This window comes from Periophthalmus magnuspinnatus, chromosome 12, assembly GCF_009829125.3.
Source record: "Periophthalmus magnuspinnatus isolate fPerMag1 chromosome 12, fPerMag1.2.pri, whole genome shotgun sequence".
In the NCBI taxonomy this organism is placed as follows: Eukaryota; Metazoa; Chordata; class Actinopteri; order Gobiiformes; family Gobiidae; genus Periophthalmus; species Periophthalmus magnuspinnatus.
In genome coordinates, this window is record NC_047137.1 from 1343751 (window position 1) to 1366193 (window position 22443).

Below are 22443 nucleotides of genomic sequence, written 5' to 3' on the forward strand. Positions count from 1 at the left end.
TAAGAAATCATCACAGGAGTCTAACCCACAACTTCCTCGCTGAGAGGAGATAACCACTATGCCACCATAAGACAGGGAGGACACACAGTTGGATGAGTGTGTTTTATTGAGCACCTTGACCTTTACTTGTTTAATTTCAAGTACAGGAAGATAAAGTTTTTCAAAAATCACAACCCAATTCTAAATCGTTCTGCCATTTGTAGATGCATTTTGGTTCCGTATTTTGCCCTGAAAAACAGTGGCCCCTACTCAGAGAGGGCTTGCATCTCCACAAACCTGATTATTGGAGAAGGGACAACTCATAGCCAAACAACATTTCCATGGAAACAAGCATAATATTCTACAGTATGGCATAAAACTCATCCATCTACCATAGGGAATATTACATAGTATAGTTTTAACTTTGTTTCCTTCAAAAGTTGCATACTATACTTTTTGTGTACGGCTGGGGTTGTGGCTTTCTCAATTTTGTATTTTGATAAATGACAAAACAATATATATTCTGCCAAAATTTTGAGTAATTTGGAGCCCTTTCAGCTTGCTGTTGGGTGGCACAAATCCTGTTTGAGGCTGACTAAAGGCTATTGACAGTGGTTGTATTGGTGTATTTCAGCACATTGTTTGGGTTCTGGATGGATACAGCTGTTCTATTTTTAGCAGATTTTTGATTACCCTTTTAAACGTGAGCGCTGTGTCTGCCTCAGTGCTTCGACCAAGGAGGGAAGCCTGGAGTGGATTATAAATGAGGAGCTGGCCTCTTCAGTTAACTTTAAACCAATTAACAGGGTATAGATTCTACCATGCTTTATGCCCAAATGACTTGTAATGTTGCGTTTTCCTTCTTGTGGGGGAGGGCATTTCCATGTGTGTCCAGAAACTTAACACCGCACGAAAGTAGGTAAAATTCTCCAGCTAAAGTAGTCCTAGTTATGCATCAAACTGAATTGAATATTCATATAATATTTGTACAATGCAACGCTCACAATACAGTACAGATAATGCGTCTTCTCAGAGCGGCAGTAGCTCAGTTGTTAAAGTGCTGGTCCACAGACCTACAGCTTGGCGGTGTGATTTCAGCTACCACAGATGAATGCTGTTGTGTCTTTGGGCAAAATGCTTTACCCCCAGTTTCTGCATGCACTGGTTTATGAGTTTGTGCATGGGTGAGTGGTTCCTTGATGTAAAGCAGTTTGAGTCTCCTGACGGTAAGCGCTATATAAATGTGACAATTTACCATTTATTTTTAAGTATGCTATACTTTCACAGATGCGCAAGATAATGCAGAGTAATTGAATAAAATGATTTTCACTTTCTGGCAACTTGCACTTCCGAGTATTACACAGTATACAAGTTTTGAGCTTTCCCCAGTTGCAGTGCGCCCAATTTTACACGATAATCTATAATTGAGAACCAAGAAATTTTGGTTGACTCTGGCTTTGCCCCGGGCTATCTGACCCCCGGGCTATCTGACCCCCGGGCTATCTGACCCCCGGGCTATCTGACCCCCGGGCTATCTGACCCCCGGGCTATCTGACCCCCGGGCTATCTGACCCCCGGGCTATCTGACCCCCGGGCTATCTGACCCCCGGGCTATCTGACCCCCGGGCTATCTGTTTTTCAGTCAGTCGTTTGACCGTTCAGATGATGCAGAACCCACAGATCTTGGCCGCGCTACAGGAGAGACTCGACGGACTCAATGGCTCCCCCTCAGGATACATTGAAAGGTGAGACACTAAGAGGGGGACAAAACATCGGGATGGTGATGTGAATATGATTATCCATTAACCAATTTTAATAAAGTGGTGACATTCTAAATGTAAAGAACTTTTTTATCTGCATTTATGTCACGTTAACTTAGTCATTCATAAAGTTTGATTTCATAAAGCTGGTCAGGTAATATGGCAATTTTCTCAGTTTTTTTTGATGTAGGGATATTGACAAAGTGCTTGATTTTTATCATAAAAAATTGGACTAAACATCAGTACTGTGTTTCTAGTTTAATGCAGAGGAACAGAAGTTTTAAGCACAAATAGCTTAAAAGCCAATTTCATTAAAAAAAAAAATTGGTATCATATTTTCAAGGTCCTAGTGAAATGGTAATTTATTGAATGACCAAGGACTCTCTGTTCTGACCCTGTTTTGCAGTTTACCGAAGGTGGTGAAGCGTCGCATCAATGCTCTAAAGAACCTGCAAGTGAAGTGCGCTCACATTGAGGCCACGTTTTATGAAGAAGTCCATGAACTGGAGAGAAAGTACGCCGCCCTCTACCAGCCGCTGTTCGACAAGGTTTGAAATCTGCTTTTTTTTGCCTTTAGTTGTCTAGAGTGTTAGTGGTACAACATTTGTATTAGCCGAATAATCATTTTATTTTGATTATAAGGATCTATATGGGATGACAACAACAGAAAGGGGAAGTGAGTGAACTTAAAATTTACTGATGCCAAGTTTGAGACATCTGGAATGGAATATTATCAACAAGTTAAACTAAAACAACTGAACTTAGTTTTTTCAAGCAGACATTTCGCTACCAACTGGGGAGCTTCATCAGGACTTGTGTTCTGGCTGTGACTCCCACTAGATATAATGGTATAATCACCAAAAAGTGGCATCCTTTATACAGCTGTCCCAAAGGCTCTGATATGGCCACGTGCCTTTTTACATACAAATACAAATACTAACACTAACAAACTCATGATTCACAAGTGTAATCTGTCTGTACTTCGTTTCCTTAATTTTTTTTTTCCTGCATAAAGTTGTTTTTTTGCGTAATAATTTTCAGAGCGTTTGCCACGTCTCCTTTTTAGTCGACCAGTCATTCGGCAGGTCGTGTCTTTAGTAGACAAAGTTTGTAAAGGATGCAAACATTAAACTGTGTAATCCCTCAGCCGTTCAGGAAGGTTCCATAGTGGTCAGTTCTAAAGCTATTCGGGAAAGATTCAGTTCTGTCCTGTGGATGGGACTTTCTTTTTAGTACTGATATGCTAATCTTTATCAAAACTAGTCTTGAACCTAGATACTCATTTGAGCAGGTATGTTTTTTTTTTATACGTTTGACAACCCTACAACCCTACATAATTCAAATTCATGTAATGCTTGTTGCTTTTGGATGTGTTTAAAGTCACATATGAAAAACTTAATCTAATAGAAATCTGTCAGAAAATTGCCAATTGGGTATTTGTCAGCCCTATTTTTTTTGCCATCTTTAGTTGTCAAAAATGTCCACACTGCGGGTTAAACCTTTTTTTTTTTTAATCCATTGTTTGCAGAGATAAGATTTTAATATGAACTGACTCGTATAATTACTGTTTGCAAACCTGGTTGTACAAAGCGTCTGCCTCTCCCACTCACATTTGGAGTCTGCAGATGAAGGATCTGACTTGTCTATAAATCTGAGTCATAACACTGACCTACTCCAACTTTTATAACGTCTGTCACCCACATGCTTCAGCCGCCATGTTTGTTGGGGTATAAACAAAGCCTCCATGCATCTGAAGTATTCTGCATTTTCAAAACTCAAAGCAGGAGAACAGACTTATGTCTGTGTAATCCATCAGTCGTCCAGGTACGTTCCATAGTGGTCCATGAACTGTATCAGAGCAAATATAAGGTCACATAGACTAGCGTACGCTAAAGATCATTCTAAAGCTATTCAGCAGTGGTTCATTTCTGTCCTGCAAATGTGCCTTTTTTAGCATCGATATTTGTTTTAGTATATAGTATTTTGTAGAGAAAGTATAGACGAAATATACCCACCCCATTTTGAAATTGTCGTATTATGTTGTTTGTCAATTAGTGCTCTAAAGTTTCAAGTTTCTCTGAGTGACATATGGAATAAACTAATCGCAGTGAATGGAGGATACAGCAATACAACACCTGCAGGGGGCATTGTTTCCTAGTACTTTTTTCTGCATAAACTTGTGAATCATGAGTTTAATCCTTTTTAAATAGAAATGACCCAGGCTAATCTTCACTCTCCAACTTCTTTCGACTTTTGTCCCATATAAATCAAAATTAGTTTAGTTGATTTAATCAGTCGATGTTGTCTGACTTGACTAAAGGCCTACAGCCTTACGGGGTGTAGAAATGCTTTAAATGTAAAAAATGTATGTGAACATTTCACCAAATATGGTTCTAGAGATAAAAAAAACAAACAACAATTTTAAAAATCACATCACAATCTATTTTTGTGACACAAATGTTATAAAGCATTTGAATTTTTAAAGGATATTAATGCTTCTCATTTCCAGTCCTGAACCTCCTGTTTTTAGCTTCTACCCACAAGGTTCAGCAGCCATATTTGTTTGTATAAAAACACTGGTACATCTCACACATCAGTGTCAGTCTGATCATGTGTTTGTTTACAGAGGAGTGAGATCGTCAAAGCTGCCTACGAGCCCACAGACGAAGAGTGCGAGTGGAAGGCTGACGATGAGGAAGAGCTCACAGTAAGTAAACAGGTACAGCAAACATTCACTCAACTACAACTCTTCAGTGTCTGTGCATTGGTAGACTTCCATGCTGATAATCTACCAATGAACAAAAGCTGAAATCTCACTAATCTGATACAGGCTTCAACTAATTGCATTATTTGCCCCTACAGTTTATTTATTTTTTGTTTATTTGATTAGATATAGATATAAGATATAACACATGTGGCTATAAATTGTTAATCACTATGGCAACAGTCCTAGTTTTTCATCATTCTGATATCCTTTGATATGTTTTCTTGCTCATATGGCTGCATGCATCAGATGGGACTGAATCCAGAATTAAACCAGGTCTAGACCCTCTAATACATTCTAATGTACTCATTGATGAATGAATCAAAAAATAAACTAAAATAAGGATTAATTCATTTTTAGTGCTTCTCCTTCCTAATACCTTGTGCATTAATCCAAGCACTTTTTACAACTTTCAAACTCCAGAGACCAGAGCAGGGTTTTGCCATCATGATACAACTAGCACTCATAAAACATTTTATACAGATAATCATAATAAGATGCAGACAGTACACAGCAGAGTTATTTTGACCTCAAGAGCTGCTTATACAATACGTCTGAGGAAATGTCTTGCCCCAGTACAAATGTGTAAGACTTAATTGGCTAATCAAATTAGTATTTACCAAGCAACTGATTAAAGGGCCTGTACCCAATTTAAACTAAAATGATTATTTTGAATGTGCGTTAGATGGTGCTTATAACAGGAAGCAGGAACCTATGAATTATAGGCACAATTTATTTAAACATGGCATTTGTTGTAACATTTTATTTAAAAAAAATAGAAAGGCCAAAATTCAATCAAGAGAGTGGATTCTTTGTATAAAGACTGTAGATGGCCATTATTTTAAAGCAAACCGTTAAATGCTGCTGTCTGTTTCAGGAGGAGATGAAGGAGAAGGCGAAGCTGGAGGAAGAGAAAAAGGACGAGGAGAAGGAGGACCCAAAAGGAATCCCCGAGTTCTGGCTCACAGTGTTTAAGAACGTGGACCTTCTCAGCGACATGCTCCAGGTCTGTATCAGAGATGGGGCCATAGTCATGAGCAGAATGACTTACCTTTTATTCTTAAAGTGCATTTTCAAACTGGTACTCTAATACTTTTACTTGAGTATTTTTTTGCCCCTGTATCTATACTTAAGTAAAAGTATTTTATGCAGAGATGTATCAAAATCATTACATTTGTGCTGAATTTAGTCTGTGTAGTTTTTTCTAACAGTTATGTGTACATTTTTGTTTTCTCAAACTATGAACATGCTAAAAAGCAGGTCTCAAACGATAATAAAATATACTTTGTACTTCCTACTACAAAATTTTTTAACGGGGCTGAAAAGATGACTGCTCTCAAATGTACTGAGTACAAGTACAATTCTGTATCTGTACTTGAAGTACAGTGTTTTACTACTTTTACGTTGTTACGTTCAACCACTGGTTACCGTATTTTCCGCACTATAAAGGTGCACCTAAAAGCCTTTAATTTTGTCAAAAACCCAGTGCGCCTTATATATGGATCAATATTGGTCAATTATGACACCCGTAGTCAGGAGGCGTCCGAAGTAATGGCGGTAATAACCCTTTAAGGACTGAGCACACTATGGGCCAGTATAGTTCACCTAGACCTAGACTTTTATTCTTTTTTAGCCATAAAAATCATGTTAAACGAAGTATCAGAATTTACTGCATTTGTTCACACAACTTCTATTTTACACATCCATCCGTATTTTTTCTTTTACGCATCGAATAAATGACTGGGAAAATCCCCGCAGCACCGCGCTCTCATTCGTCACCTTCGAGGGACAACAGAGGCAGATTACCGTAATGACGGTAAAATATTTAGATAGCCCCGTGTCTCCGCTTTGAGACGCCGTTTGGATTTACATGAGAGCACGACTGAGTTACGCTGCTGGAAAGTCCACAACCCGCTCTATCTGCTACGATAGGATCCGACGCTATAGGAATAACGGGGAGATGGCACCGGGCGACAGACGCCACAATCTGCCAATGCCTGTGCTGATATATTAGTCTCAACTGTGGACCGAGCTTTCACGAAGGAAGGAATTGTCACTGAACTGCCAGACAACAGCAGTGACATGGATAATGGCAATTTTGATGAGACAGAATCGGGCACTTTGAATGAGCTCGACCAACTGTTCATTCCTCATTCACGAATCCGTCGAGTTCTTCCTCTTCAGTGTCTGAGTTGAACTGAAAAAGTGAGCTTTACGTCTTTCTTTCACGTGTTTACAACTAAACAAGGCTGGAAGATATTGTGAATATGGACATTAACGTTTGAACAACATTGAGTTATTGTTAGTGCAAAGCAGTAACTTGTTTTGTGAGTGAACAATTTCGAGAGTTACTATATTGTGAATGCATTAAGTTTTCAGAACGTTTTTTTTGTATTCTATTAATAAAGTTTGACTGACTTATCTGTTTTGTTGATATTCCCTTTAGCGCAGCTCCATCTCATGGATGCATAACACAGCGCCAGCTACTACAGTTGTTTATATTCTATGCGCCTTATAATGGGGTGCGCCCTATATATGAAATAGGCCATTCATTGAAGGCCTTATGTTCTGATGCGCCTTATAGTGCGGAAAATACGGTAATAATTTTTTTTCTTTGCACTAGATGGGATCTTTTTGCTGTTTTTTCTGTATTATCAGATTTGAGCTGTGAGGGTTGAATAACATCCATTCACAATGTTGACGCAAACTAACTACAAAAGTGCTTTATTCTGATGTTCAGTATTGCAGATCATGTTTTAGCTGTTCATTTAGTCCTTTTTTGGGAGAAACCTACTGTAGGGTTATTCTGTCAGTGGCATAAAGTAGTTTCAGCATTATTTAGTGTCCATTTTCATCAATATATCGCCCTTAAAAATGTGTTGTGACAGGCCTAACGATAATGTCATGAGACAAAAGCACAATGTCGTCTTTAATAAATCAATTTATTTTTAGAGCACATTTAAACTGGTTATACACACGTGGACAAAATTGTTGGTACCTGTTAATGAAAGAAAAACTCACAATGATCACAGAAATAACTTGAATCTGACAAAAGTAATAATAAAAATTCTATGAAATTTAACCAATGAAAATGAAACATTGCTTTTCAACCATGCTTCAACTGAATTATTTAACAAAATAAACTCATGAAACAGGCCTGGACAAAAATGATGATACCCTTAACTTAATATTTTGTTGCACAACCTTTTGAGGCGATCACTGCAATCAAACGATTCCTGTAACTGTCAATGAGACTTCTGCACCTCTCAGCAGGTATTTTGGCCCACTCCTCATGAACAAACTGCTCTAGTTGTCTCAGGTTTGAAGGGTGCCTTTTCCAGACGGCATGTTTCAGTTCCTTCCAAAGATGCTCAATAGGATTTAAGTCAGGGCTCATAAGAAGGCCACTTTAGAATAGTCCAGTGTTTTCCTCCTAGCCATTCTTGGGTCTTTCAACAGGACAATGACCCAAAACACACAGCTAAAAACACCCATGACCTGCGACTGAGACCAAGCTTTCTGACACTGGCCAGCACATTTCTCTCTAGAATCCCTTGATAGTCTTGAGATTTCATTGTGCCGTGCACAGATTCAAGACACCCTGTGCCAGATGCAGCAAAGCAGCCCCAGAACATAACAGGGCCTCCTCCATGTTTCACAGTAGGGACAGCGTTCTTTTCTTGATATGCTTCATTTTTCCATCTGTGAACATGGAACTTTTCGCCAAGGCACATCAGCTCTATTTTTGTCTCATCTGTCCATAGGACATTCTCCCAGAAGTTTTGTGGCTTGTCAACATGTAGTTTGGCAAATTACAATCTGACTTTTTATGATTTGTTTTCAACAATGTTGTCCTCCTTGGTCGTCTCCCATTAAGTCCACTTTGGCTCAAACAACGATGGATGGTGTGATCTGACACGGATGTTTCTTGATCTTGAAGTTCACCTTTAATCTCTTGATAAGTTTTTCTGGGCTCTTTTGTTACGTTCGTATTATCCGTCTCTTTAATTTGTCATCAATTTTCCTCCTGCGGAGGTTGCTACAGTCCCATGGACCTTAAATTTCTGAATAACATGTGCAACTGTAGTCTTAGGAACATCAAGCTGCTTGGAGATGGTCTTATAGCCTTTATCTTTAACATGCTTGTCTATAATTTTCTTTTTACTCTCCTGAGACAGGTCTTTCCTTTGCTTCCTCTGGTACATGTTGAGTGTGGTACACACCATGTCACCAAACAGCACAGTGACGACCTGTAGCCCTATATATAGCCCCACTGACTGATTACAAGATTGTAGACACCTGTGATGCTAATTAGTGGCCACACCTTGGATTAACATGTCCCTTTGGTCAAATTTTCAGTCTTTTCCAGGGGTACCATCATTTTTGTCCAGGCCTGTTTCATGAGTTTTTTTTTTTTTAATAATTCTGTTGAAGCATGGCTGAAAAGAAATGTCTGACAAATATTCTATGAAATTTAACCTATGAAAGTCAGATTCAAGTTATTTCTGTGACCATTGTGAGTTTTTCTTTCATCAACCGACAGGTACCAACAATTTTGTCCACATGTGGAACTCTAGCAGCACTTTTGGAAAGCTTTGGCTGACACGGATCATTATGTTTTTGAATTTTTTAAATATTGATCTAAAACTACTTTATATAATCTGGTGATTCCTGGGTTGGAAAATTGTAGGGCCCAGTGAGTTACTGGGAGCCGATTCCCCCCCCCCCCTTATGATATAGTGCTGTAAACATCTCAAACATCAACCCCCTCCGATGGATGGCTGCAGATCATACTAGAGAGGAGCTGAGAATTTTTTATTTTTTCCACTTCTCAAAATGGCCTTTTGACAATTAGATTTGTCAAAATAAAGCATTTGCATAGCCACAAATTCAAGTGACTGTTGTCTTGGTAGGCTTGTCATGATAATTACTATATTGCCTTAACAGTCAATATATGAAAGCTGGAACAATATATTTTTGGGCTCAAAATTGATTGCTTTTTTTTTTTTTTTTCGTCAAAGTGGAGAGATTTTGGGTGTTGTAATGTGTTGAGTTGAGCTGTAGAGGGTTGAAGAAGTAAGTTATGTGGCTAATTATTGCTTCATTCTGCAGCTAATGCCTTTTTAATGATATTTATTTAAAAATTGTTTAGTGAGACTGGGATTATCATCTTTTTGCAACAGATACAATAATGTTTCAATACTGCTGCCTGATTCTGTTTTTTTTTTTGTTGTTTTATTGTTGCCCGGAAACATTGCAAATAAAATGACTCATTAGTTTCATGTGTTTCACCCTGAAGTGGGTGGATGTGCAGCAGAGGACAGGATGAAAGCAGTGCTGCTGCTGTTACTTTTATGCAACAGACTGAGGGAGAGCGGCAACTGATATATTTAAAGGGTTCAAACCTTAAAATAACCTTAGTTTTTTTTTTTTTATAGCTTAAACACACATCCCACATGTGCATTAAAAACCTCATTTAGTTTGCACTTCATAGCTTCACTGCTGTCATCTAGCAGGTATGTTTTAATATTTGGCCTCTTCAGCCCCCGCATTTTCCCAGTGAAAAAAAAGTTGCCGCCTACTGCTGTGAAATGATCCTGGTGTCACAATCAGATTGATATATCATGTGAAAACATCTGTATTTTGACAGTTTTTATTTTTTTTCTTAGGAACACGATGAGCCTATACTTAAACATTTACAAGATATCAAAGTGAAGTTCTCAGATCCAGGGCAGCCTATGGTGAGCCACCTCCACTTAACCCTGTACAATACTGCATCAGCACACAACCCAGTCTAATGTTATGTTTATTTTCTTGCAGAGTTTTACATTAGAGTTCCACTTCGAGCCAAACGACTTCTTCTCAAACACAGTCCTCACAAAGACATACAAAATGAGGTCTGAACCCGATGAGAGCGACCCCTTTTCCTTCGACGGCCCAGAAATCATGAGCTGCACAGGGTGAGAGCGGGACTTATTTAGGCCTTTTAACCTGGGTCTGTGCTGGGCCTGAACGATGACTGAACAAAATCTAGTCTAACATGTACTTAAATTCTGTTAAGTTTTTCTTATGTCAATGCTCTTGGAAGATTTTAAAATACTGCAGTACCAATATCAATAGTATAGCTTTAAGAATCTGCCAAGAGCCGATGTTAAACAATATGAGGATATGGACGGAAAATGCACTTACCGTATTTTCCGGACTATTTGTTGCTCCGGAGTTTAAGTCACACCAGCAAAAAAATGCGTAATAATGAAGAAAACATGATCACATTGGACTAAAAGTGGCATTTTTATTTTTGAAATTTTTAGAAAATCTGAGACCAAGAACAGACAATTGATCTTTTTAAAGGCAAGTTATAATAATAATTAAATGGAGAAGAGGCTGAAAAGCGTTACAACATGCCAAGGTAACACATAGACAGCGAACTGAATACACGTGTGGTATGTTTACATAAGATAGTAACAGTTAATCAGATAGCTTGTTTTTTTATGCTTTAGTTCACAAGTTTACTCTCAAAACTCTCACTCAAAATCACTAAATCCATTGAATTCTTCATCCTCTGTGTCGCTTCTGAACAACTCCGCCGCCCCCGGAAATAGATGAAGCACCATGCCAGAAGTAGAAGCGCTGCTTCCGCATGGCTGTCGTACTGGTACACAAGCCTAGAGTGCCCTCGTGCAGTTTTCAGTGTGACGATAACAAAGGTGTGAAATTATACATTTTAATAATTTCAGTCTCACCCCCGGCCACACTATGAAAGGTGCGACTTGTAGTCCTGAAAATACGGTAGTTACGTAACACAATTGGATCTTTTGTGTATTTATTTGTGTATCTATTTAATGGAAATGTTATTCATCTTTTAGATAACTTCAGAATGAATAAAAGTTCAAACATTAAGTTTTAGATTTTAGAGGCTGATTTTGGCCTAGAATGTACCATTACATCCAATTAAAGGCCCAATCACAATATCGGCTGGATCGGGTAACAGTTCCATAATATCAGTTTAGCAAAGTTTTCAGTATATCTTCTGATATTCAATACCAGTGCCTGAAGTGGTGCATTCATAAAAAGACTGAAATATAAACTGGCTCAAACTGGACCACAGACCATCCAGTACTGGACCACTGGGAAGTAAAGAAATAAATGCATTTTAAATGTACACACATTTTTTCCATGCGTTTTAGAGCAAATAAACCTGGTAAATGACAGAAGTACTAAGACCAATTTCCTAAAGTGGGACTAATGATTGTAGGCATTTTGCACTATTTATACTGCCCCTTCCCCCTTCCACCAGTCCCCAAACATATCTACCTTTTTATGTGAAAAGTTTGAGAGCTGTAGTCTAAACCAGGTTAGCAGTTTTTTAAGACAAAAAAATAATACAGAAGTTACTGTCAACCATATTCTAAGTTTTACACAGCATCCCAACTTCATTGGAATTGGGGTTGTATATAGACTGTAATGATTCGCAAATCCTTTTCAACCTATATTGAACTGATTAAACTACTGCAATAAAGCTGGGACAGGAGCATGTTTACCACTGTGTTACATCACCTTTCCTTTTAACAACATCTGTTTGGGAACTGAAGACACTAATTGTTGAAGCTTTGCAGGGGGAATCCTTTCCCATTCTTGCTGAATGTACAACTTAACTTGCTCAGCAGTCCGGGGTCTTCGTTATTGTATTTTTCGTTTCATAATGCGCCACACATTTTCAGTGGGAGAAAAGTTTGGATTGCTGGCAGGCCGGTCTAGTACCTGCACTATTTTACTACGAAGCCACACTCTTGTAACATGTGCAGAATGTGGCTTGGCATTGTCTTGCTGAAATAGGCAAGAACGTCCCTGAAAAAGACGTTGCTTGGATGGCAGTCAAAACCTGTATGCACTTTTCAGCATTAATGGTACCTTCACAGATGTGCAAGTTGCACATGCCATGGTCCTTTTTCTCTTTGGCCACGATGTCCATGATTTCCAAAAAACAATTTGAAATGTGCACTCATCAGACCACAGCACACTTTTCCACTTCGCATCAGTCCATCTCAGGTGAGCTTGGGCCCAGAAAAGCCACTGGTGTTTCTGGGTGTTGTTGATATATGGATTTAGCTTCGCATGGTACAGTTTTAACTTGCACTTGGAGTTGTAGTGACAAACTGTTAACTGACAGTGGTTTCCTGAAGAGTTCCTGAGCCCAAGTGGTAAGATCCTTTTACACATTCGTGTCTGTTTTTAATGCAGTACCGCCTGACGGATCGAAGGTCACAGGCATTTATTGTTGGTTTTCGGGCTTGCCGCTTACGTGCAGAGATTTCTCCAAGATTCTCTGAATCTTTTGATAATATTATGGACCATAGATGATGAAATCCTTAAATTCCTTGCAACTGTACATTGTGAACTGCGTGAGCAAATAGTCCAACAGTCTAAGAACAATGTTTCTCAAAGTGGTGAACCTCACCCCATCCTTACTTGTGAATGACTGAGCCCTCTGGGGATGCTCCTTTTATACCCAATCGTGACACTCCTGTTTCCAAGTAACCTGTTCACCTGTGGAATGTTCCAAATGGGTGTATTTTAAGCATTTCTCAACTTTCCCATTCTTTTTTGCCCCTGTCCCTGCTTTATTGTTTTTGTGCAAATATTCACTCATTTTCAATTTGATGCCTGCAACACGTTCCGATAAAGTTTATCAGTTTGAACATCATGTCTTTGCAGTTTATTCAGTTCAGTATAGGTCGAAGGATTTGCAAATCATTGTATTCTATTTTTTATTTTCTTTTCAGTGGAATTAGGGTTGTACATAAAAATTGAATAGCAGATTTTGTCAAAACAGTTCAATGAGTATACATGTAATAAACAGTCCAAGAGTGTTTGATGCTTTGCTAATATGTCCCTTATTATTTTTAGTTGCACGATTGAGTGGACGAAGGGCAAAAACGTTACATTGAAAACAATCAAGAAGAAACAGAAGCACAAGGGCCGTGGCACAGTCAGGACAGTGACCAAGACTGTGCCCAATGACTCCTTTTTTAACTTCTTCACTCCTCCAGAGGGTACGAGTGGCACAAAGCTTATACAAAAATATCACTTATATGGTACACACAGCACAGAACCAATGCAAAATACACACGTGGATAAAATTGTTGGTATCCTTTGGTTAATGAAAGAAAAACTCACAATGGTCACAAAAATAACTTGAATCTGACAAAAGTAATATAAATTAAAGCCGCAAGTGGCATCGAACGCCCCCCGTGGGCCTTACTTTGCACTCGGCTAACCTGGCACTCCCTGAGGATGGTGCTAATGTACCACTTGCCTGTGTTTTATTGTAGCTTTGGGCTGTACTTGTCACTAAACAAAGTCTGCACACATTGGAACCGCTGATGCACAAAATGCAATAAAATGGCATGGCCATGCCAACGCTGTGCAAAATACAAACTTGGCCCCTCAGACTTTTTGGATGGGAACGACCTGAAGAGTCACTGTGCCAAATTTCACTTTCTTCATAGAAGGTATTTGATTTTGACTTTTTATTTAACTTTGAAATGTCTGAAAATTTGGAAATTTTCCCATTAGGATACCATAGGCTCTTTGGCGCATCGCCATGGCAACCCAGTAAAAAATATGATATGGTTCCCATTGACTTTTTTGATTGCAAATTTAGCATTATTCCATGAAACTAATGTTTTTTCTCATGAATCGAAATTTTGGGATTACTCCCATTAAGATAACATGGGCAAAAAAACGACATGGGTCTGATTCGGATGACCAAATAAAATTTTTGGCCCTCCCATACAAATACGTTTTCCCAAATGTTCCAAAAAATTTGACACAAAATTCCATTTACTCATTGTGAAAGAAATAAAATCGGCGCGATAGGGCCCCCTACAGAATGACAGTTTTAGGGTAGAAAGTTTTACAACTCTCCCCACGTCACCATGGGGACAATGTTGTCGGGGTCGCCCATTGACCTCCCATTGACTTCCATTCATTTTAGCAGTAATAAATATGGCCCATGGCTATGACATGGGGGCTTAGATAGGGCTCGATGCCAGGAGTGTGTTTGGGGACATGAACGCTTCACGATGCCTTTAACATTGATTCGCCCATTGACTCAATGTCGACACTGACATGCTAGCTAGAACAAATATGCATATCCCATGTCTACGGCATGGGTTCCTAGGATACTGGAGTCAGGGCAGGGGGTGAAAACGGACTGCTTTGCCCATGCACTCATCGTTGCTTTTCAACCATGCTTCAACAGAATTATAAAAAAAATAAACTAATGAAACAGGACAAAAATTTACAAAAATGATAGTACCCCTAGAAAAGACCTGAAGAAAATGTGACCAAAGGGACATTTTAAGGTGTGGCCACTAATTGGCATCACAGGTGTCTACAATCTTGTAATCAGTCAGTGGGGCTATATATAGGGCTACAGGTCGTCACTGTGCTGTTTGGTGACATGTTGTGTACTACACTCAACATGGACCAGAGGAAGCATAGGAAAGTTTTCTCAGGAGATTAGAAAAAAAAAAAAAAAAATAGCCTTTACCTTTAACATGCTTGTCTATAAGACCATCTCCAAGCAGCTTGACATGGCCACAGGAGGAAAATTGATGACAAATCAAAGAGACAGCTAATACGAATGCTAACAAAAGAGCCCAGAAAAACTTCTAAAGAGATTAAAGGTGAACTTCAAGCTCAAGGAACATCGGTGTCAGATCGCATCATTCATCGTTGTTTGAGCCCAAGTGGACTTAATGGGAGACGACCAAGGAGGACACAATTGTTAAACAAATCATAAAAAAGCCAGATTGTAATTTGCCAAACTACATGTTGACAAGACACAAAGGCAAGGCACATCAGCTCTATGTTCACAGATGGAAAAATGAAGCATATCAAGAAAAGAACGCTGTCCCAACTGTGAAACATGGAGGCTCTGGCCAAAATACCTGCTGAGAGGTGCAGAAATCTCATTGACAGTTACGGGAATCGTTTTGTTGCACAACCTTTTGAAACGATCACCACAATCAAATATTAAGTTAAGAGTACCATCATTATTGTCCAGGCCCAGTTAATGAGTTTATTTTGTTAAATAATTCCATTGAAGCATGGTTGAAAAGAAATGTCTGACTTTCATTGGTTAAATTTTGTAGAATTTTTATTATTTTGTCAGTCAAGTTATTTCTGTGATCATTTTGAGTTTTTCTTTCATTAACTGACAGGTACCAACAATGTTGTCCACGTGTGTATATTACAATACAGTCTCCTGCTGTAGCTACTGTGAAACTAACAAACATCTGTGTGATCCTTTTACAGTGCCAGAAAATGGAGAGTTGGTAAGTTGACTTCTAAATGTTTGAATTTTCTTCATAAATATAGCGCATCACAAATATTGTTCATTTGGTAGGTACAGTGGTAATGAACATGATGGTTTGAGCAGAGTATGAACTGCTAAGCTTTGAGTGTTTAGTAGGGATGCACTGATCCAACTTTTTCAGTTCTGATTACAGTACAATAGTTTTAAGTATCTGCTGATGCAGATGTTTTCTTTCTCTGTATTGGCATCTATTTCCTTTTTAAACAAAAATACAATGAGACAAAACGGCTCCAAATGTGTGATGTAGATGTTGTTTAAATAGAACAACTTTGTAAGTAAAAGTTCAAACATTCTTACACTTTCTGTGCCAAATACAACCAAGAAAATTCTCATCCTGGTTAGGCATGTAAATTGATGTAATGTTGACTAAACCAATATTTACAGCAAATTTTTAGTATCTGCGCTGATATTCGATAGGAGTATTGGATTGATGCATCGCTAGTATTTGGATAAGCGTTTTACGCACTGAGCCACTGCTGCGATATTGGGCACATTTGATTATTATACAAAAAGTCAGGGAGGTGCTTTAAGTGGTTTGTTGATCATTGTACAAATCCGCTGTGTTTTACTGTCCTATACAGGCAGCTCTTAAGCAATTGTGTAGACATGGAGGAATATGTATATTTTTCCTTTTTTTTTTTTTTTTTTTTTTTGTCTTACCTGTAATCTCTTTAAACCTCTGTGATTCCAGGATGAGGACTCCGAGGCAATCCTGGCTGCAGACTTTGAGATCGGTCACTTCATTCGTGAGCGGATCGTTCCTCGGGCTGTGCTCTACTTCACAGGAGAGGCCATCGAGGATGACGACGATGATGTGAGTTTAACCGGCTGCTTTTTAACTGCGTTGAACTGTACTGGTGACCTTTTTTATGCCATCCATTTTCTTCCACTCCACCCAACCACTCTGCGGAGGAAACCCATTTTGACTGCTTGTATCTGCAATCTTGTTCTTTCAGTCATTTCCCAAAGTTCATGACCATAGGTGAGGGTAGGAACGTAGATTGACCAGTAAATTGAGAGCTTTACCTGTCGGCTCAGCTCCTTCTTTACCACAGCAGACCGATACAGCAACCTTTTTATGGACATTTAAAATATTTTGCCCTAAAATTGTCAAGAAAACATCTCGGAACAGTAGACAATGCCATTAATTAACTAGGTCAATTTAAATGAGTCGTTTGATGCCACATAGTAGTTGAAATTGAAGCACACAGACTGCCCTGATTACAGTCCGGCATTTCTGATGTTAAACCTGGCTGTAATCAGGGCAGTCGAAGTTTGAGGTGTGGATGTTTAGTCCTGCTTAAGGTCTGTCATCTTGTCTGTTTTAATGAATGACAAATTTTTTTTTCCAGTACGATGAGGAGGGTGAAGAAGGAGATGATGAGGTGAGAAAATTCTACTCAAGATTTATTCCAAAATCCTCAAACATTCCATTGTTCAAATCTGTTTTTTAAATACGTTTTTGCTTGTGTTTAGGAGGGAGAGGAGGAGGCAGATGAAGAAAATGACCCAGACTATGTTCCCAAGGTATGTTATTTTTTTTATTATTATTTTTTTAAATGAATTTCAAAAAAAAAAAAAAAATCCATTCTGCTCTCCTCCCCTTTGCAATTCCAGGACAAAAGATTTTAAAACATGACATTAAAATTTAAAATCAGACATTGCAGTTTGCACATGAATTTGCATGTCCCCTTTAAAATGTGTTGGTAAAAGAATACACATATGAACCTATGTTTTTATGTCAGATATAAATTGATATATAGTAAGACTTGAGCAATGACATGAGCAAATAAGTATAAGTATTAGGCCAAAAACAAGTGTAATACTTTCTGTAATATAAAACACAACTAAAATTCAATGTTATTTGTGTACAATTGGTTAAATATAACCAAATTCTACAATTGCAAAGATTGAAAATTTGAACGTGTCTGAGCTGTAGGTGGAGAAGAGCAGTGGTTCAACATACAGAACATCCGGTCACCTGCATCATTCTGCTCCTGCTTTGGTTTGCTTCAGTTTTGATTTATTTTCAACCATTTCACATTTAAACCAATGAGACTCTGCTCTGGGGCTGTACAGTGCTTATCGGTGTATTCCGTGTAGTTTTAAACAAAATCTATCTATCTGATTTTTTTCAGTTTTGACCTGTTGTGTATAAGCGTTCATTACATTACCAAGTACATCTACAGCCATGTTAAAAATTTTTTTGAACCTGATGTGTTGAACTCCAGCCGATTAGACGGTAGAGATTTGTTTAGTTCATATGATTTATTCTAAATGTTAGATTGTTTGGATCCAAAACATCTCGTTTGTAACTAAACCCAAAATTGCAATATATGAAGTGTTGTGTACATGACAAACATTACATTTGTACATGGGATATTGTGGTAGTTGACTCTAGTCATGAACTTTGGCCACCTATTTCTTGAACCACATAGATGGTTTATGCAAAACATCAAATGTGAGATATAAGTGCCTTTTGTCACACTGAACCATATTGTTCAGCAGTTGGTTAAACCCTAAATGACTTCCTCCAAAACAAGTTTGTTGAACTGATAAAACATTCTTTTATCATAATTATTTCAACAGATCTATGGTTTCAATTGTACATCTGAGTACAATGCAACGGCAGTAATGAAAGATATTTCCCCCCCAAAATAAAGTTTGTGTTTGGTTTACAGGTGATATTGCTTATTTTAAACCACAGTCCGAGACCCTAACCCCTCACACAGACAAGGCCTTATCCCTGACTCCACCTGGTCTATCATACAGGCATGCACGCACTCGCGCGCACACACACACACGCACGCACATAGCATGGCCTCTGCCTGAAGTACAAACCTCTTGAGTTTGGCCTCTGGATGTTTAAGTCTTTGCATCTGTGTCAGCTCCTCTCTGACTCTCTCCTCACCAGGTTTAAGTGGTGACTGTAGAATTACCTGTACTGGTAGGTACACCTCCTCTGTCCTTCCTCACACAGGGCCCTCTGTGAATACTGGCACCTAAAAGATGTGAAAAGATGCCATGCAGTTTTTGGTAAACCTGGATGTCAAAGTCAAGGAAATATTACAATTTGAAATAAAAATGATTGCAACATGTCTCTTAACATATTGAAAGAGTTTTAACTGGGTTGCCTGTGTGTTAACCTGCACCTAGAGAAGATGTGCAACCTCTGCAGCTCAGTGAATTCTGGAGGATCCTGTCCATATTAAAAAAAAGTTGTAGGAGTGCTGACTATTTTAGTTGCAGGTGCTGGGATTTAGGTAGTGGAGTTTCAGATCAGAGATTCAAAACTGAAATCCAGTTGGTTTAAACCTAAAATGAAACTGGCAACCCAAATGAGACTCGTGAGGTTTTTCTGTTTGGATAAATGTCTCATCAAAATTATAATGTAAATGAACATGTCCAGTGTTTTTGTAATCAAGAATAAATCAGCTTTGCAATCTTTGGACAATTGTTCTCAGTAAAAGTCATATTAACTGGAACTGTATTCAACATTTTGATTTTAAATTCTCCTTTTTGAGGATGATTGTAATGGCCCTAAAATCTGAAAATATTGGTTCTGGTTTAGTCCTCAACCTTACCCATATATTTTTTCCATATATATTCTAGTGGTGCCAGTATTGGTAGCAGACCCTGTACCTCCTGATCATCCCCCCTCCATCCTCCTTCTGTCTATGGCACCCATTTGTCCAGAGCACCCTGTGTTTGGCTGCTATGCTAAGTTAACACTGGCTAAGCTAACACTAACCCGCACTGGTGGTTTTCTGTTGGAGTTTGGACTAAACCCTTGCATTGGCTCCGTGTATGTTTCTGTATGTTGAACCGTTCCTTTTGTGATGTTTATAAATGTTTTGTTTAGTCTGTGATGATGTCTTTGCCATTTGAGATGTACTTTTATTTTGAGTATGATGGAATTACATTGTATGTGTATATATTTAAAGCCTTAGCTGCAACCTCTTTTGGTACCCCCCATAAATGTAAAAGGATCAACTCATGTGAATGCTTTGTCAAAACAGTGGTTGTCACGAGTCCTGAACTGATGCAAAATAATCACATAAGTTGGGCAAGTCAGACTAGAGCCCTGATATCACAGGGTTCAATTGACACATAAAAGGGTCTGCCCAGTCGTCCCTTGGATGAGTTTAGGGGGAGAGCGGAGATCTCGACTTGAGCACCATGCGTACAACGGCACGTGTGTAGTGGAATATTTGTACAGTATGACTCGTTTTAGCACTCACAACGGGACTGAGCAAGTTACACCCACTAACGACAATGAGGGGACTTTCCAGCCGACTGGTTTAGTGGGCTTAATGTCTATTTATCTGAAAAATTTGGCTACGGTAGAAGGAAACGGACTGAGGGAGTCTGGTGTCATCCTGTGTTCATTTCCAGCCAAATGAAGTTAATAGAGGTTCGCACGCTTGGATTGACGGTCAGGAGCAAGGATTTTGTTGATACTTGCTTCCCCCTGCCCATACCGCTGCTTTGACGGTGTTACTAAATGCCTACCGCCTGGCAATCAAACCAGTTGCTAGTGCTAGCAGGAGCTGGCCTCAGTAGCAAAATAAACCTAAAAATTTAGAGCATTTTAAAACCAAGCTGAGTCTAATTCACTTTCTACTGAGAAATTGCTCGAGTCAATGGAGTGTGCATATATATATATATAAATATATATATATAAATATGGGCCAAACAATAATGCTAATATTGAATCACCCCAAAATTTTACAGAAGATTCAATCCTGGGGCCAAAACCTTGACATTTAATCTATGGATGATCCTTCCCCAAAGTCTAATCTTTTAAATGTTATTTTTGTCTGGATTTTTCTTTCCATCTTTGTTTTTGGAAGTGCATTTTTGCTTCTCGTCTGTTGAACTGTCATAAATGCAAAACACAATTGAAAACATTTTTTTCATAATTCTTTTATTTTGATTTCCACAGAAAGACGCCCCCCCAGCTGAATGCAAGCAGCAGTGAAGTTTCCCGCTGCCTTGAGAATCTCCAGCTTCTCAAAACTAAACAAAAAAAATATATATAAAAAAAAAAAAAAAAAAACTTTAAAAAATAGTTACTTACGCCTTATAATGTTTTGTATTTTTCTTGGTAGAGAATTTGAAGTAAAAAAAATAAAAAAAAGATTTCAAGATTTTTGTTATACGAAAACTCATGGTAACATACTGGGAGCGCTGGCTCGTATACATAGTATTTTATTATTCTATAGATTTGTTCCTTTCTTCTGTACAATAGAGGCATGCACTGCAAAAACACACTACCTGAGATGAAATCCCTTGAGTTTAGAAAATTGATCTCTTTAAGAGGTTTTGACTAGTTTAGACTTGGTTTATGTAAATTATTTAACAAAAATTATTTGACTAGGTTAAATTTATGCTTTGTTTCAATTCAAATGAAAAGATGAACAGTATTAAAGGTGCAATATGTAATATTTTAACCACTGCTTGACTCCATGGAGATGAGCTCCTGATTCCTCAAGACCAAGTTAAAGGTCAGATCTGTGGAGGCGAGTCCACTCACAGTAAGAATGCTCTGGTTTTCTAGGCATTTATTTGCACTTAAAACATTAATTGAATAAATGCTAGACAAGTTTAATGCCATACTGCGGAACATTCCAGGGAAGGCAACGTTAACATTACCATGAAAGAAGAGATGCCAGATTCCAATCAGATAAGTTGCATAGTTCACCTTTAAATTTTTGATTACATTTTCATATCAAACCAATTATGCTATGTGTAACTGAAGGACTGACCCATCATTTGTCAGTCACCCTGATGTTAAATCTGAACCAGCCAAAACTGCTCAAATGGATTAGTATTCTGAAGTTGAGTAATTTAAATGTGTGTAGATGTGTTTTGCAGTGCAGGGGGCAAAAGCATGAACTACTATCACTGCTAAAACTAGTTTGGATTCTCGTGAAGTCTTTTGTTGTTTTTGATCTTAGACAACAGCTGTTGGCTTGAATGCTGCGTAACTAAAATCTAAAATTCAAAATCGCTCATTACTGAATAAGGGATATTCCAGTCCAACCATCTCATATATGCCCACTTTGAGTTTCATTATCCCTACGGTGTGTTGGAAATCTGTTAGTACCATGTGACTTATACTATTTAAAGTATTCTAATGGTTTTCTCAGATCTGGAAAGTACCACATTTAAACATTTTGGTACTTGTAGCATTTCCATAATTTTTAATGGCCCCATTGGCCTCAATTTAGTCAATTCCTTTGGAAAGAAAATTAGCCAAACTTAAAACATTCCAGTGACTACAACTGGTATCTAACATTAAGCTGACACTTTTACTTGTTGAAAAATCAATCTTTCAAAAATGTAAAATTTCTTTGACAAATCTCATCAGAATTGAAACTTTGCTTTCTTCCAGGCGCTGGCATCATTTATACACAATTTTTGATAGAAATGAGTTAAAGGTGCTCTACCTGGTTTTTACTGTTTTAAAATGAAGTAGTTCTGTTTGTCACTGTTTTTATCAATTTGCAGTGGTCCACCATTATGCATTCTGAGTATCCAAATTTTTCACCTTG

The 22443-nt window shown here is 38.3% G+C and overlaps 1 protein-coding gene across 3 annotated transcripts in view; it reads left to right on the top strand.

Annotated features, from left to right (window-relative positions):
* Window positions 1-22140, top strand: part of nap1l1 (nucleosome assembly protein 1-like 1) — a 31344-nt gene extending 9204 nt beyond the window's left edge. The window contains exons 4-16 of one of the 3 annotated variants that reach the window (XM_033976087.2): window positions 1622-1724; window positions 2146-2287; window positions 4366-4458; window positions 5381-5509; window positions 10173-10244; window positions 10324-10463; window positions 13411-13556; window positions 15826-15845; window positions 16578-16700; window positions 17239-17271; window positions 17363-17413; window positions 18801-18833; window positions 20832-22140. In XM_033976087.2, the coding sequence (XP_033831978.1) occupies window positions 1622-1724; window positions 2146-2287; window positions 4366-4458; window positions 5381-5509; window positions 10173-10244; window positions 10324-10463; window positions 13411-13556; window positions 15826-15845; window positions 16578-16700; window positions 17239-17271; window positions 17363-17413; window positions 18801-18806 (1058 nt within the window). In that variant the 3' untranslated portion in view covers window positions 18807-18833; window positions 20832-22140. The remainder of the gene's footprint in view (window positions 1-1621; window positions 1725-2145; window positions 2288-4365; window positions 4459-5380; window positions 5510-10172; window positions 10245-10323; window positions 10464-13410; window positions 13557-15825; window positions 15846-16577; window positions 16701-17238; window positions 17272-17362; window positions 17414-18800; window positions 18834-20831) is intronic. The other 2 variants (XM_033976085.2, XM_033976086.2) reach the window with 2 other exon arrangements.
* The last annotated feature ends 303 nt before the right edge of the window (window positions 22141-22443 follow it).